The 16,341-nt window shown below is 36.1% G+C and overlaps 1 protein-coding gene across 1 annotated transcript; it reads right to left on the bottom strand.

Moving 5' to 3' along the window:
- Positions 1-2,109: 2,109 nt before the first annotated feature.
- On the bottom strand, positions 2,110-8,371 carry LOC137729551 (probable LRR receptor-like serine/threonine-protein kinase At2g16250). Its single transcript, XM_068468526.1, has 4 exons — positions 5,915-8,371; positions 4,564-4,692; positions 3,616-3,638; positions 2,110-3,182 (listed from the first exon to the last, which is right to left on the bottom strand). Exons 1-4 carry the CDS (start codon positions 7,858-7,860, stop codon positions 2,569-2,571), a joined length of 2,712 nt encoding a protein of 903 aa, XP_068324627.1. The 5' UTR covers positions 7,861-8,371; the 3' UTR covers positions 2,110-2,568.
- Positions 8,372-16,341: the final 7,970 nt, after the last annotated feature.

Below are 16,341 nucleotides of genomic sequence, written 5' to 3'. Positions count from 1 at the left end.
AGCTGGTTCTGGGGATGTCCCAAAGCATAATTTGCATATCTATCATTACCTCAATTTGTATTATGACATATAAAGTATCGCTTAAATAACAGACACTTAAAAAATCTCTCGTAAGTAAGAAGGTTGCTAGCATTTCTTGTTACTTTAATAATGCAACTTTTTTTATTATAAGTTTGCTAGGAGTTTATTATAAAGACTACTTGTTTTAGGTGATATATATGTAATGATTTTTATAAATCTAGATATGTGTGTGTGTGTGTGTGTGTGTAAAGTAGAGTCGAAATTAGTTTTGCATGAATGGTATATGTTAAGAGGGTTATTATAATCACCTCTTACAACTCACAACCACATTATTGAATTGATGGCAATTTGGCAAAGCTATCTTTCATTGATGCTTACAGGGTTTATTAGTTCTTTTAATTCTTTTTATTGCTGTGACTAGGAGGAATAATGAAATTTTGTGGATAGAGTAACATTATTATGCTTTCCAGTTCAATGTCTAGAGTGCAAGATTTGAATGAGTAGCCTCTTACAAATTATATTTATACACACACATATAGATAGATATAGGTATATACCAAATTCAAACAATAAAGTAAACACATGGCTGAAAGATTAACTCAAGCTTGTTCTTTTTTTTTTCTTTTTTTTTTATTTTTTATTTTTTATTTTTTAACTTACTACAAAGTAAAATTATAAACTCAAACTGGTTCAGAGATTTTGCGGTATTCCTTGGAGACTTAGACCCATCATTGAGGACATCCGATCATTGACCTTTCCTTCACGTTCATATTTTTAGGGAAATAACTTTTGTAGCTGATGTCATTGCGAATGCGAGTCTTTCTTGCCAAAATATGCATATTTAAGATAGATGTATTCTTGATGTGGCATATAATGCACTTCTTTTGTATTGTATTGATAGTCGTTGTAAGAGAGGTTTTTCTCTTTGAATGAAGTTTATCTGATGTCAAGGAAAAAAAAAAAAAAAAAAACTGCTTTAATCTATGAGGGACGGATCCAAACTGGAGTAGCAATGCACACATGGCCCTAGTAGCCCCACATCTGCCCAAATACAAACTTGTTCCACTGCTATTATCAATTGGGAGCAGTTGCTATTCTAGTGGTTAAAAGTAAAAGGTTTTAACGAAATACTTTCGATACTGTTCATTTTTAACGAAAAACTACATTTTTATATTTCCTTGATACTATTCACTACACCTTTATTTGTTATTTTTCATTAAAACTAATTTTTTTTTAAATTTTTCGTTAATTTTCCTTTAAAGGTATGGTTGGGTGTTCGAATTCTCCTTTTCGTTTCGCTTGAGTCCAGGGGTGAGCAATCATATACCGAAAATCCGACAAAATTGATTGAACCAGACCGGGCGGTCTGTGCAGTATTTCTTTTTATAGTTTCTGTTTTCCAGCGCTATACGCCAAAAGTCCAAGCTTCTCTTTTGACATCTTTTAGAAGAGTATTAGTATTATGACATATACTCCCATTCTCTTCGTCGATAGGGCGCAAGAATGCATGAGAACGAGACCATTATAACACATGCTAGGCCATCTCTAATTGCTAGAGTTAAAAGTTTAAAAGTCAAAAAATTGTCTAATTTGTCTAAAAATTCATCTCCAATGAATGGCTGGGCTATAATTCTATGAAGCACATCAGATAATTATTTGGCGAAAGGTGCATTAGACTGGTCAAATGTAGCCCTCTTCTTAGCCTATTTATTGGGGCCAAGCTCTTTATATGCAATAATTAACTCAAATTCAACTATTAAACTTGAAAATATTCAACGATATTTTATTAAATTAACCAATAAATTTAAAGTATATACTTAAAACTAATAATTTTTTGAGAAGGCTATGTTTATCTTCTTCAGTTAGAGGTGATACATCAGTATGACCTAACGTTGTGCATTTAATAATAATTTTTTGCAGGTCCATAGGTTTGAACGAGACAATGTTTATCCCTTTTAGTTAGAGATGACCTAACAAAAGAGAAACTTGAACTTTGGCTTTGGCTTTGGCTTTGGTAGGTGACCTCACCTACCTGCCTCAGTTGAAAATGTGAAAATTTGGACGGTGCAATGTTTATATAAAGCTCGCTTTCTATTCCAATTCCATTTTTGGTGGTGTTTTCCTACTAAACCAAAATGTGAAAAATTGATTTGAATGAACAAATCTTTAACAGTTACAATTTACACTGACCAGAAACTGAACAGGAACAGAACAAATCAATTACAAATAAATTGTAGCCCTCCAACAAATATGAACCCTATCCGCCAACGGCACCCCTGGATCCTTTTCTGTTACCAAATTTTCTCATTGCCAATTCATCCTCAAACTGAATTTACAATCCCGAAGATCGAAATTTGATGCAACTTCAGAATCAGTGTTCCTTGAGGGGATATGTGGACCATGGAACCATCCCATTTACAAAAACTGGCTTGAAACGCCACCCAACTCCGAAACCAAGAAGCGCTTTGCTGGGGTACCAACAGACAGGCACTCAAATAAGCCTGCTGCGTTATTAACAAAGAATCAAGAACAATCAACATGAATCGGCTAGTCCTGGTCAGGTTTTTCTACATCATGTACACCAGATGGTTCCGGAAAGATATCCCTAGAATGCCGTCTGCGTGAGGATGAATGTTCCCCGCCACCATTCGGACCACTTCCCTGTGAACCGCTGGTTCCTGAATGTTTTAAGCCACTCACTCCTTCCCCTTTCGTAGTTGAGGCTCCTGGGATAGTCACTACCTCAGATGAGCTGCGCCAGCTACCAAACACAGCAGCATTCCAAGACCCTCTGGAAGAGGCTGTTCTGAGCCTTGCAGAGCCGGAGCTATCTTCCCTCACCACCTTCAAAGGGTTTTCCAAAGCCTTGAGAATATATCTCATTAGGGGACGCCTTGAGGGCTTCGGATTTAGGCAGGACCTGGCCACGACAGCCATGGCCCAGACTTCCTCTAATAGGTCCTCATCCACAATCAGCGATGGATCCACAATTTTTGTCACAAGTTCTTTATCATATATACTGATGTATGGTAGTATCTGATCTAACAATTCCTTCACCTTCGTATCACTGGAAGCACTTATGCCCAATTTACCTGTTACAAGTTCAAGCAACACCTTCCCAAAACAGTAAACATCATAGGCACACAAAGCTGCCGGTGAACCTGTAAATTTCAGATGAATATAAAATTCAGTACTAATTAACAGATTTGGAAGTACAGCTACAGGCTATGACTCTGGTGTGTGTAAACATGCAGAAAAGCTGGAGTTAAAACATATGAGACTTTCAAACAAGTCATTTTTTTATTTTTGGACCCTCTCAATTCAATTTAAGCATACATTAGAAAATTTATCTGACCCAGTCTTTCTGTGCAACTACTTTCCATAAATACAAATGAAGGCTTAGAGAATTATTAGCTCAGTGACGGTCACTCCTTTTATGCCTCAAAGATCCAAAAGTCAATTAAGCTTTAAAAAATCGAAAAGAAAATCAACATGTAGGCCCAAAGAGCTGCAAGTCTGTTCAGTGCTAGGAGAGCGGTAAAAGTAAAAAAGAGCTAAAATGATTTGGAGTTCTATAACCAGATATGTACGTACCAGAAGCACCTTGTTCAGATGACCTGCATTGGAAAAAGAAAAGTAATAAGAATTTTGTACGCACAAATACATCAAATCCTTACAATGATGATTAAACCGAACAAAACATGACCTAATACAAGGTTACACGCAATTCAGCAAATATCAGTACGAATGTAAACAGATACAATTTGATAGGATCAGTATTATTAGTAACCTTTCCCCAGGTGCTAGTTTTGTTTAAGGGGTAAAGATATTAATACAAAATGTCTAATATTTTTTTCATTGAGTGAAACGAGAAACAGGTATACAATGCACCTAAGCTTAATCAAATCTGCAGACAAAAGAACATCTGTGTCATGCTAACTTTAAAAACTGTACAGGTTTTACTTTGGGCACTGCTAGACGGATTTTTTTCTTGGTTTTTTTTTTTTTCTTTTTTTGGGGGTGGTGGAGAGAGAGGAGAGATGTAGGGCGGCTAAGATGAGAATAGACGAGAGTCTCAACTCTGAAGTGGTGGGGGGTGGGTGGGGGGTGGGTGGAGGAAGATAGAACTGATCATATGGCCGTGCCTAGGGTTTTCCATTGGAATTGCAAATATCATGAGAACTAAAATTGAAAAGAAACTCATTTAATATAGATGATATATTGCAAGGAATTAATAAGGTAGCCACAGATTAAGATGACGAAGAAGAGAAAGAAAGATATGCAAATATGCGGAGCATGTTAACTAGGACAGCAGCAAGAAATGGATATAAAAGTAAAACTACAAGCTGCATTTTACAAAAAAGACTAAAACATGTCAGGTATTACCATAGTAACTAAATAACAGACTGAATAAAATAATATATCAAAATAAATATTTATGAAATAATAAAATCTATAATTCATAGACAATGGACATCCAGGAATAGTCACAGCTCAGAAAGAGACAAGTGATTAGATACAAATTATTCACAGGACACTTACTGTGGCAAGCGTAGCAACCTAGTAATCCTGCTTTGATGGGTGTCCCCTTCTTGAGGACAGACATCACTCAGGCTCCCTAGCCGCACTTCAAATTTATCATCAAGAAGTATACTGCTTGCTTGAACATCCCTACAAAAAGAAAGCTAAATCACTACTTGCACCAACAAGAATGTAGAACCAATAAAGATGCTCTCCGTCACCTGCATAAGTTAATCGTTGATGGAAATGCAAAGATGCAGCGCATAAAAAACATTCACTCTTCAAACAATTGACGTACATCCACATATGAAAACAGTAAATAGTCCAAAATTTTGCTCTATTTTTGCATCTACCTAGAGGATTGGTTAAAATTCTAATTTACTTTTTTTATTCTATTAACAATCTTAATCAAACCTAAATGTCACAATCATCATTCACTAGCTGTCTAACCAATCATGTTTGGAAAGTTGGTCAAGTCGAATATCAAGCTAGTACCATGTCCATGCCTCAGATAAAATCATTACCAGGAAGCTTATTGATCAAATCTGCGGCTTCCACACTTTGTTTAAACCACTATTCTTAAAGTTCTTCCCATCACTTCTGTACTCAATACTCCACTAACTAATTCAGTGCAACTGCCATCTGATACTTCATTATACTGAAGATTTAGTCCAAAGTCAAATTTCCATTTGACACATTCAAGCATCTGACTTTATACCTCAGGGATATTATAATCGCCACTTACAAGTCACAACCATATTACTGATGCTCAGCTATTTTTATAATTGAAATAAAACAAGACAAAAATATTATCCTCCCCTTAAATATGTCAAACGCATTACTAATTCTTATCCGCTGATGTTCACAGGAGTATCTTGGTCAATATACTTGGCCATCTCTGTGTTTCTTTTTAATTCCTCTCACTCGGAATGATAAAATTTTGGGGATAGAGTAACACTAGGATCGTCTTCTAGAAAGCCATAGTCAATCTATTATACTGTTAGCTTCAATTTCGTGGAGACTTTGAGAGGAACAGGTACTTGCGAAAAATCATACTTTGTGAATTCCCAAATTGCTTTAACTTCTAATGTTGCACGGAAGCCCGTAAAAATCATGACCACAACATTCTAATGTTGAAGAAACACTGCACTACACAAATTCCATCTGAAAATCAACTTTGTGTGTGTGTGTGTCTACATACATTCAACGTTATATGTATATATAAGTATGTATCCATCTCAAACAATGAACTAAACAGATGCTATAGATGACAAATAAAGCATATGAAATAACAAGAACCTGACTGCTGGAGAATAAAATAAATGTATGAGAAGGGAATAATTTAAACATAAAAGTTTAACTTTCAAGTTACCTGTGCACGTGGGGGGGATTGCATTCATGATGCAAATAGGAGAGACCCTCTGCTGCGCCTAACGCAATCTTTAATCTCGTTATCCAATCCAACGACTGTAAACTATCATCCTCTGTGCTGGTTTTCTTAAACAATGAATTTGATAAGTCCCCATTTGGCATATATTTGTAGACCAGGAACTTCTCATTCTCGTTCTCTAAACAGTGTCCCAAAAGGGGAACAAATCTTGTATGTGACACCTTACTAAAGAAATCCAATTCCTGCAGGTATGCTTCCTTTTTAGTTGAGCTTAAATCAATCCGTTTGATGACCACAGGGATCCCATTTTCTAGGACCCCCCTGAAGAGATCCCCTGAGTGGCCATTTTTTATCAAGTTTGCATTGTTGAATTCACCAGCGGCTTGAAGCAGCTGCTGATATGTGAAAGCATCTCCTACACTAGAAAAGTTAATCGATGCTCCTGGAGGTGGTGGACTGCTGCCTGCAGTAACTGGCCCCATGCCAACTCCACTTTGAGGTGTAGTTCCCCTTTTGCGTAAACATAGGAATAGCAGCACGCAAAACAACACTAAAAGCACAATCAAACCAACTCCCCCTAAAACTGCTGCCAAGATGATCACCTTTTTATTGCTGTTCCCAGGAGGTGTAGAATTTGGCTGTCCAAAATTATCAAAAGCCAAACCCCTGTCAGAATAGAACGAAGAGCATTCCGTCAATGTCCTCTGATTCTTCACATTTTGGAGGCAATTGCTGCCAAGAGATGCATTTGTGCCCACATACCCTGGTACACCACCTTCAAAATAGTTTCCCGAAACATCAATGACGCTGAACCTTCCAAGTAAAGGCGTTAGACCTCCATAGAACAGATTCCGAGAAATATTGAATACTGCAGCAGTGCCATTAGCATTTGAGCTAGAATTGGGCAGCATACCAGTGAAATTATTGCCAGAAACATCAAGAAGGCTCAGTTTGGGAATTGACCACAGCATGTTAGGAAGACCACCAGTGAAACCATTGTTTCTCAGAACTATGGCCTGCAACTGCGTCGGTGTTGGAAACAGATTATCCGGCAAAGTCCCACTAAGCAAATTGTCTGCAACTAGCATTCTCTGCAAGTTCCTTAACCCCCTCAAATCTGCAGGCACTGACCTGGCCAACAGATTGGCACTTAGATCAAGGTCAACCAAGCTACCAAGGTTCCCAAGTTGAGGAGGTATCGAAGCAGACAACATGTTGCTCGAAAGATTCAAATACTGAAGCTTCAACAGGGTCCCAATGCCCGGAGGAATCGACCCGGATAAGTAATTCCCAGAAATGTCAATCACAGACAGATTCCCAAGGTTGCCAAAGGATGTAGGAATGGATCCAGTAAGGCGATTTCGCGAAAGATCAAGAACCGAAAGGCCTAGCAACTGGCTCAAAGTAGCAGGAACTGTCCCGGTAAGGTTGTTATGTGACAAATACAGAGCAGTCAGATTGGTTGAATTTCCCAGACTCAATGGAATAGAACCAATCACAGAACAATCAGTGAGATCAAGCACTTGTAGGGATATGAGTTGTTGTCCAAACCAGTCGGGAATTGAACCCGGTAGCAGGAAATTGGAAGCATTGAAAGAGTGTAAAAGGGTTAAATTGGCTAAAGCATTGACAGAAAATTGTGGGTTTCGACTGCCAAGTCTAGTCCTTCTAAACCCCGAAATGTTAATCCCAACAACTCTACCATTCCGACATTCCACACCTCTCCAAATGAAACAAGGGTCGGCCTTTCTCGGCCAGTCCCTGCCCCTCAAGCCTAACGACGACCTGAGGTCCAGCAGCGCTGCCTTCTCAGCCGGTAAACCCAGTGGCAATGGCGGCTGGCTGGGCTGCTCAAATGTGGGCTCTAACAGCAACCCCACCACCACCAACACCAACGCACACGATAATACGCTTCGCTGATACATCATGGCTCACAAAGATCCAACCATGTCCATCTCTCACCTCCCTCTTCTCTCTGAGGCAATATATCAAACACTTACATTACATGTATTTGGCTACCATAAAGCTCCCCAGAACTACACCTGCCCATTACACAGTAACATTGCATCTCTCTCTCTAAAATCCCCAACTCTCTCTCTAAAAAACAAGAAAAAAGGGAAATGTAAGACTCTTACCTCAAATTTCACACGCCTTGAATTCTCCCAGTACAAACTATTGAGGGATGGGAGGAGAGAGAAAGAGAGATGCAGACAAATCTCTCTCTCCACTTTCTTTGCTTTCCTTTTCTTTCTCTCTAAAATCCTCCAAGTTTTCCAGTTGACAAATCAGAGAGATCAAAAGTAAGAAAGACACAAAATTTAGAAAAAGCAAACGGTAATAGAAAACCCCATTTAATCAATTATTCTAATTTTGTAGAGAGAGGGACAGAAAGTGGCTGGTCAAAGCTCCAGAGAGCAACTGTGGACTTTCAAATTGCTGCTCTGGTAAGACTATTTCAAATTTTCACTTAATACTAGGAACGAGTAGTAGATTTTATGTTCGATTCTCGTTAAAATTAAATTTGAATCATATTATTATCATTTCATTATGAGGCTAAACGCATCCTTACTTCTAATGTAAATAATATCGTTTGTTAAAAAAAAAATTAAAAAACAAAGAGAGAAATTTAAGGCGGGGTTTTTTCTCTTACTTTTTTCTTTAAATTTAATTGGTTTCTTTTGTGATTAAAAGGGCTGAGACTGGAAAGTGATGGAAAAGCTGAAGTCTTTAGAATGTGCCAATGTGGTGGTGGACGAGTCAGTTGAGTCATTGACTCGGGGTTTGGACGGTGTGACTCGTGGTGGATCTGAACCCTGGTCCGGCGCCGGCTTAGTGGGTCGGCGTTACGTTTGACCCCCGTTATTCCCGCCCATTCCAGCTCAGACCCATCCACTGTTCCCTTTTTTGGCTTTCCTAATTTGCTCTGCTTCTATGGAAAATGTTTATCCAACAGGATCCTCTCCGGATCATTTTGGTGAGGATCCTGAAGATATGTAAATTATATTTGTTTATCTTATATCGTGCGATCAGTTTTTTGTCTAGTATTATTTATGTTTATTTTTAAATAAAAATATTTAAAATGATTTCTGACCGCACAATGTACGATAAACTAACATGATTCATGAATTTCCGGACTCAATGTTTATATTATTATACTTTTTATTTGCAAGATTCATTTGTTAATAAAAAAAAATGGAAAGACTATTTAATCATTATTTACAATTTAATAAAAAAACAATAATTAAAAAATGATGGTCTATAAAAATAATTTCGCATAAAAATATTTCTTTTTCTTCTCTCACGTGTCATTAAAGTATTTTATCTTTAACTCTCCTCTCTCTTCATCCCCCTTTAAAACAAATTTAAACAAAAATAATTTTTCTTTTTAACGAACGATAATATTTATGCTAAGAGAGTGATGGAGTAGGTTAAAACAGACAATGAGCTAGTCATAATAATAGTTCAAATTTATCTTTAGTAAAGATCAAATTTAAGATCTCTCACATACAACCGTAGTATTAAGTGGCTACAATTTAACCCACGTTGTCTCTTTTAAATTTTTTTATTTTTTAAATAAAAAATAAAAACCAAGTTAACCTACAATTATCTCCTCATTTCCTCCCATAATTTTTTTTTTTTAAAAAAAAATCAAAATTTCACACACACATTGTGTGTGGGCTTTTCTAGTATACAATTATTGCAGAGACCCTTAATTGTCTAAGGGAATTTACAGATGAGACCCTTTTGTAAGTGATTTTTCTGATTTCTAGGCTGTCAAACATTGGGAATGAATATGTGTCCATGAACAAAACTGGATTCTCCTTCTCTCTATATATATGGGAGGAAGGAGGGAAAGTATGGAATGAAATTTTGGGTAAAATGGTAGGTTGATCATTTTTGCTCACCACCATATACTATAGTGTATATTCATCATAATTTATGATTGTGAGCAAAAATGTTTCTGTAAAAAATGCTCCCGTAATTTATGGTTGTGAGCATACACTTAAAATTATTGTTGTGAGCAAAAAATGCTTTCGTTAAAAAGGCGTGTACTTTCTTCAATAAGCCTATGAGAATTAAAGTTTGCCTTTCTAATTCAAATAGTAATTTGCACCTAAATAGAAACAAAAGGTTGGATTCTCTCTCTAAAACACAACCAACCCACCCAATTTTTAAATTAGGAAATATAATTTAAAGGAAAATACTAGAAAGCAGTGAGTGATATGAAAGAAATCTAGTGAATTGAACGATTATGGAGCCCTTGACAAGACAATGAATTTTGCTTGGTTTGATAGATATCATCATGTACGTGATGATTAGGGCAAAGCATATTACTTTTTCATCATATCTAGGATTCTTTGAATTACATAAAAAGCATAAGGACAAATCAATATACCACGTAATGAAGTGGCAATTCCAATTATTTATAGTCGGCTAATTGAGGTGGATTAGGTATGAATTATTGTTTTGAACTTTTTGAGTGTGATTCTAGCCACAGATGAAGAAGATAGATTTTAATTGGAAATATATTACTTCAGAAACAATACTATATGATGACATTCTTTCGATTTGTTCCCTCAAATTTCAATTTGGTTATGATCCTAGTTAATTCAACTTTCTCACTGTCAAATTTACTGCATTTTATGTTACTTTTTTTCCGTCTGAATTGCAAAAGTAACTCTTAGAGTTAAGGTCACGATTAATCACTAGGCAACCGTCTAGGTAAGTAGGTGACTTTTTTATTCTTTTTTTTTTTTTTTTTTTTTTTTTAAATGACTTAGGATCACAAATCACTCTGGAACAAAATATGAAAACCCAGACTTTCTCCCTACGAGATATCCACGTTTTAAATAGATTATGGTATTTTATAATATTTATATTGTTATAGTCTTATTAAATTATGAATGCGATCGTCTAAATGCTATCATATTTTTTGATATCCTTGTGAGATTCTACCGTATCTCTTAGATTATATATTATCCTATTAGAGTTGTAATTCTATTGGGTTAATGAATTTACATTTCCTACTACTATAAAGACACAATGGGGTGAGATAACACGCACCTCACAATCACACATCTCTCTTCTATCTTGTTGTGTCGCACCCACTCTCTTTGTCCTTTATATTGTTTAGTTAAATTGGCCTACAACACGTTATTAGCACGCTCGTGCCTGAAAGCTAAGGAAACTGACGCTGATGAACGGAAGGTTCATGGAGGAGGTTTTTCTACAAGTTCAAAGGCTCAAATCTTTTATGCCAATCAGTATCTACTAAAATCCAGTTAGACATTTTCAACGATCATGAAGTATGAAAACATTTTCCATAATGCATGAACCATGTCTATTTATATTTACCTTACTCTCTCTCTCTCTCTCTCTCTCTCTCTCTATATATATATATATATATATATATGTGTGTGTATATATATATATTGTATATATTCATATATTTGTCAATATATTTATGTTCATGCATAACGCAATTATGAATTTGCTATGTGGAATTTGTGAGTCAATGAATCGAAAGAAAATGCAAGCAATTAAGGTTTTATCAAACCCTCGAAATTTTTGAAATAAAATAAAAAAAAATAAAAAACTGAGATTTGCGTCTAAGCCGCGGCTTTAAGCCGCGCCACCACGCCTAGCCACGCTGGCGCGCCTGGACGACCTCATTTTTGGCATTTACGATTCAATATTCCACGATCTAATCTCAATGGTTATGATCTTAGTATTACCAAATTCTTTCTTCAGCTTTGTTGGCGATTTTGTGCGCAATCCTTATTGTAGGGGTCACTATTTGTTCTTTTTGTAGTTCCTCTTTGAAGTTGGCACTACTTGTGTGCAAAGAGTGTGTTCCTTACCGGTTTTATTGGTGATTTTGTGAACAAAGTCTCCCATGAAGCGGACTATGAAGTGATTAAACTTCTAGTTGTTGGGATTAAAGTTCATTTGGCTTTGGAGTGCTGCACCATTGGCTAGGAAGGGAGCCCAACGTTATGGCTCTTGTTCTGGCCTGTAGTGTAGGTTGTAGATGCAGGCAGCCATGGCTGCTGAAAACCCAAGCATGTAGGGAGTGCCATTTGTCATGGTTTCATAATTTTCAATTATGTTTTCCTTCCTCTAGGGCACGTGAACCAATGAATTAAAAATTTGGAGATTGGGAGCACCTACAAAAATTCAAAGAGGGGAAAGTTCTGAAAGGAATTGCAATAGGTTATTCGAGAATTAAATCGGGCTCTCAATGAAAGCAACAATTTGTGGTAGCAAAAATTCGTTGTTTTCAGTCTTGACAAAATTGTATCTACAAAACAATTAAGCACTTTTGATCAAAGACCAAGGCCACGTGCCCACGAAATGGGAAGGGGGGAGGGGGGTTTGGCTAATGGATATTTGGTGCCTAAGTAAGTTTCTCTAAAAAGAAAGAGTAGGTCTTAATTGCGTAGCAAAAGCTTACCAGAATTTGTGTAGAATGAGGTATTTATAGTTAGATAGCCTACCACATTATAGGGATTGTCTTGCCATGTGTTGATGTTCAGTTGGCCAAAGTGCGTTATACGTTGGATGGAGGAGAGAATTATCCCAAATATATTATTAATTAAATATTATTTTCAGATTATCTCGTGCGTTCTTGATTGGTTTTGGTTGTGATTCATTACTTAATTGAGTTGGTCTTCAATAAGGAAAGCTTAAAGATAGGGATTAGTTGTTAATCATATCTTTTATTTCCTTGTCCTGATCTCCTTACCATAGGTAGCGGAACTTGTAGCAGCAGAGGTCTTCATGGTGGTTGTATTGGCACATGGAATGGATGTAAACCTCGCCAATTTAATGAGGACATTCTTATCTTGTGGGTAAAAGCTAATTGATGTAAACCTCCACATGTCAACTCTAATATTTTTCGAATTATTTTTGGCTCCACAAGCGCCAACTGAAAAGCTAGCAAATAATTAAGGATCGTCCGTCATTCAAACAAAGACCCACAATTCACAATCATGAAATATTTTATTTTAAGATTGAATGGAACTTCGTTGAAAAACTATTACTAACTTACATAGGACATATATGCTAAATGTAATCTTCAAAACAAACCTTATCCATGAAAAAATCACATGGAAAACTCATAGAGCACGAACAAAATGGCACACATGCCAAAATTAATAGTTAGAGTTGACAATTCCACAATTAATAAATTAATGATGAGCTTTAATTTATCTAGGTTTAATCTACACAAAACGTCCTAAATTGCCTCAGTGAAAGCAAAAAGATGATCCTAATTATATTGTGACCTGACTATAAAAACAATATATAACTAACTCTAAGCAAGATGGAGAAAAAGGGAGTGAACAGAAAAAAGTTGGAGATATATCTAGTGGCCGTATCAAAATCGATTTCAGTTGCCTGCATAATACGGAAGAAAATGCAGGAGTCAAAAGTCAAACGCCGAAATGTATATATACATAGTTGTCAAAACTCTGTTTTCTGTTTGGATGTCTGGAACTCTCTCTTCTTTGTCACACGGGTCGCAGCCACAATGATTAAAGATAGTCAACAACAGCAACAGCAACAGCCCACGAAAGATTGTGCGAACGAAAACCATCCGTAAGTATTGAGTGGCTGCTATTGATGCTGAACCAGTCTAGGGTTTTCTTATGGTTTAGCATTCTATTAATTTGTTCATTTTTTTTTAGTATACTAGCTTTCATGCATGCACCACGACGTACTAAAAGCGATTTATACGTTTTAAAAGTATTTGTATGCGTAAATTGACAAAAGAAAAGTCAAATATTTGAAGTAAATGAATAATATTAGATCATGCTAAAAGAAATTTTTCATAAACCAATTAAAGCAACTGAATTCACATAATAAAATCGGTCTTTATAGAATTTACATTAAGAATAAAGAAAATAATATTTAATAAACAATAGATTGAATCACATTATTGCTAGCTCATTGTGAGGCTAAGCCCACCCGCTCCCTCTTAGTGTAGATAATATCGTTTGTTAAAAAAAAAAAAAATCATTGAACAACTAATTTAATCACATTAGTATCAGTGTGTGAAAGAACTTTCTTTATAACCGGTATTTAATAAACAACTGATTGAATCACATTATTGCTAGTCTATTGTGAGGCTAAGCTCACCCCTCTCCACTTTAGTGTAGATAATATCGTTTGTTAAAAAATAATAATAATAATAATCATTTGATAACTAATTTAATTACATTATTATTCGCATGCGAAAGATTTTTTTTATAACCGGTATTACACACCTCTTAAGATGTTTTGAACGTGTTTAAAAATAGAGAAAATAATATTTAATAAACAACTGATTGAATCACATTATTGCTAACCCATTGTGAGGTTAAGTCCACCCCTTCCCCCTTAGTGTAGATAACATCGTTTGTTAAAAAAAAATCATTTGATAACTAATTTAATCACATTATTATTTGTGTGCAAAAGGCTTTTTTTATAACTGGCATTACACGCCTTTTAAGATGTTTTGAACTTGTTTAAAATAAAGAAAATAATATTTAATAAACAACTGATTGAATCACATTATTGCTAGCCCATTATGAGGCTAAGTCCACCCCTCCCCCTTAGTGTAGATAATATCGTTTGTTAAAAAAAAAAAAACAATCATTTAATAACTAATTTAATCACATTATTATTCACGTGCGAATGACCTTTTTTTATAACCGGCATTACATGCCCCTTAAGATGTTTTGAACGTGTAAAAAAAAAAACAATCATTTGATAAGTAATTTAATCGCATTATTATCTGCGTGCGAATGACCTTTTTTATAATTAACATTACACGCCTTTTAAGACTTTTTGAACATGTTTAAAAATAGAGAAATTGAATCACATTATTACTAGCTTATTGTGAGGTAATAATTATAAAAAAAATAAAAAATAAAAAAAATAAACACACACACACACACAAATTAATTATTACAAAATATACTATTAAAATGACGAAAATGCCTCTGCCTTATTTGATGCATTATTTTGGGATGCCTTTGAAGGTTTTGTTTTGGGGGCATTTTTGTCTGTAGCATCTATGACAGTATGGTTCCTAGGTCAATTATCTAAATAGGAAACTAGATATTAATCATTGAAAAATATTATTATCTTTAGACTAAAACCTTAACCAAGATAAAAAACTAATTATAGTCCTTTGACTTATATCCAAGTAAGCATTTATACTTAATGCCAGACTTAATTTTTTTTTTTTAATGTAATTTTTTTCTTCCTATATTATCCTTGAGTGAATTATAATGCCTCATATTTAATTTGTTTATAACTTTTCATTTTATTGCTAACATAAATGACTCTACCGAAAAATGAAACTTTTTGTCCAACCCAAAAAAATTATCTTCAATTCGACCAAAAAAAAAAAAAAATCTTCAACCATGTAAGAAGAAAGGGCTAGGGCCACCATCCACAACTAATATTTCTTCTTCTTAGATGTCACATACCGGCCTCGGCCCCCAACACATCCCGGGCTCGACTTCACTGTAGTACGATATTGTCCACTTTGGGCCCTAACCGCGCCCTCACGGTTTTGTTTCTGTGAACTCACACGAGAACTTCCCAGTGGGTCACCCATCCTGGGATTGCTCTCGTGCGAACTCGCTTAACTTCGGAGTTCCGATGGAACTGAAGCCAGTGAGCTCCCAAAAGGCCACGTGCTAGGTAGAGATGGGAATATACATATAAGGCTTATAGGATCCACTCTCCTGGGCGATGTGGGATGTTACAATCCACCCCCCTTAGGGGCCCGACGTCCTAGTCGACACACTTTCGGCCAGGGATTGGCTCTGATACCAAATTGTCAAATCTCGGCCCGAGCCCCCACCACATCCCGAGCTTGACTCCACCATAGCACGATATTGTTTGCTTGGGGCCCCGACCACGCCCTTACGGTTTTGTTTTTGGAAACTCACACAAGAACTTCCGAATGGGTCACTCATCCTGGGATTGCTCTCACGCAAACTCGTTTAACTTCGGAGTTCCGATGGAACCCGAAGCTAGTGAACTCCCAAAAGGTCTCATGCTAGGTAGAGATGGGAATATACATATAAGGCTTACAGGATCCACTCCCCTGGGCGATGTGAGATGTTACATTATACATCTAATAGTGCATGATTTATTTTTACCATATTTTTCTACTGTTGATGATTTATTTTTACCTTCTCACACATCGAATCTACCGATTTTTTCTTTTGATGTTAATGTATCAATACTTCCGTACTTATATGTACGTATGTACCGACACTTCCGTACCAATGTTAATGTATCAATACTTTCATACCTATATGTATGCATGTACCTAGGTATATGTATGTACCGGCGCTTCCATACTGATACTTATGTACCTATGTGCACGTACCTACACATATCTACAAACA

Source organism: Pyrus communis, chromosome 3 (genome assembly GCF_963583255.1).
Source record: "Pyrus communis chromosome 3, drPyrComm1.1, whole genome shotgun sequence".
In the NCBI taxonomy this organism is placed as follows: domain Eukaryota; kingdom Viridiplantae; phylum Streptophyta; class Magnoliopsida; order Rosales; family Rosaceae; genus Pyrus; species Pyrus communis.
Note: the sequence above shows the minus strand (reverse complement) of the source record. Positions and strands in the feature narration are given on the sequence as shown.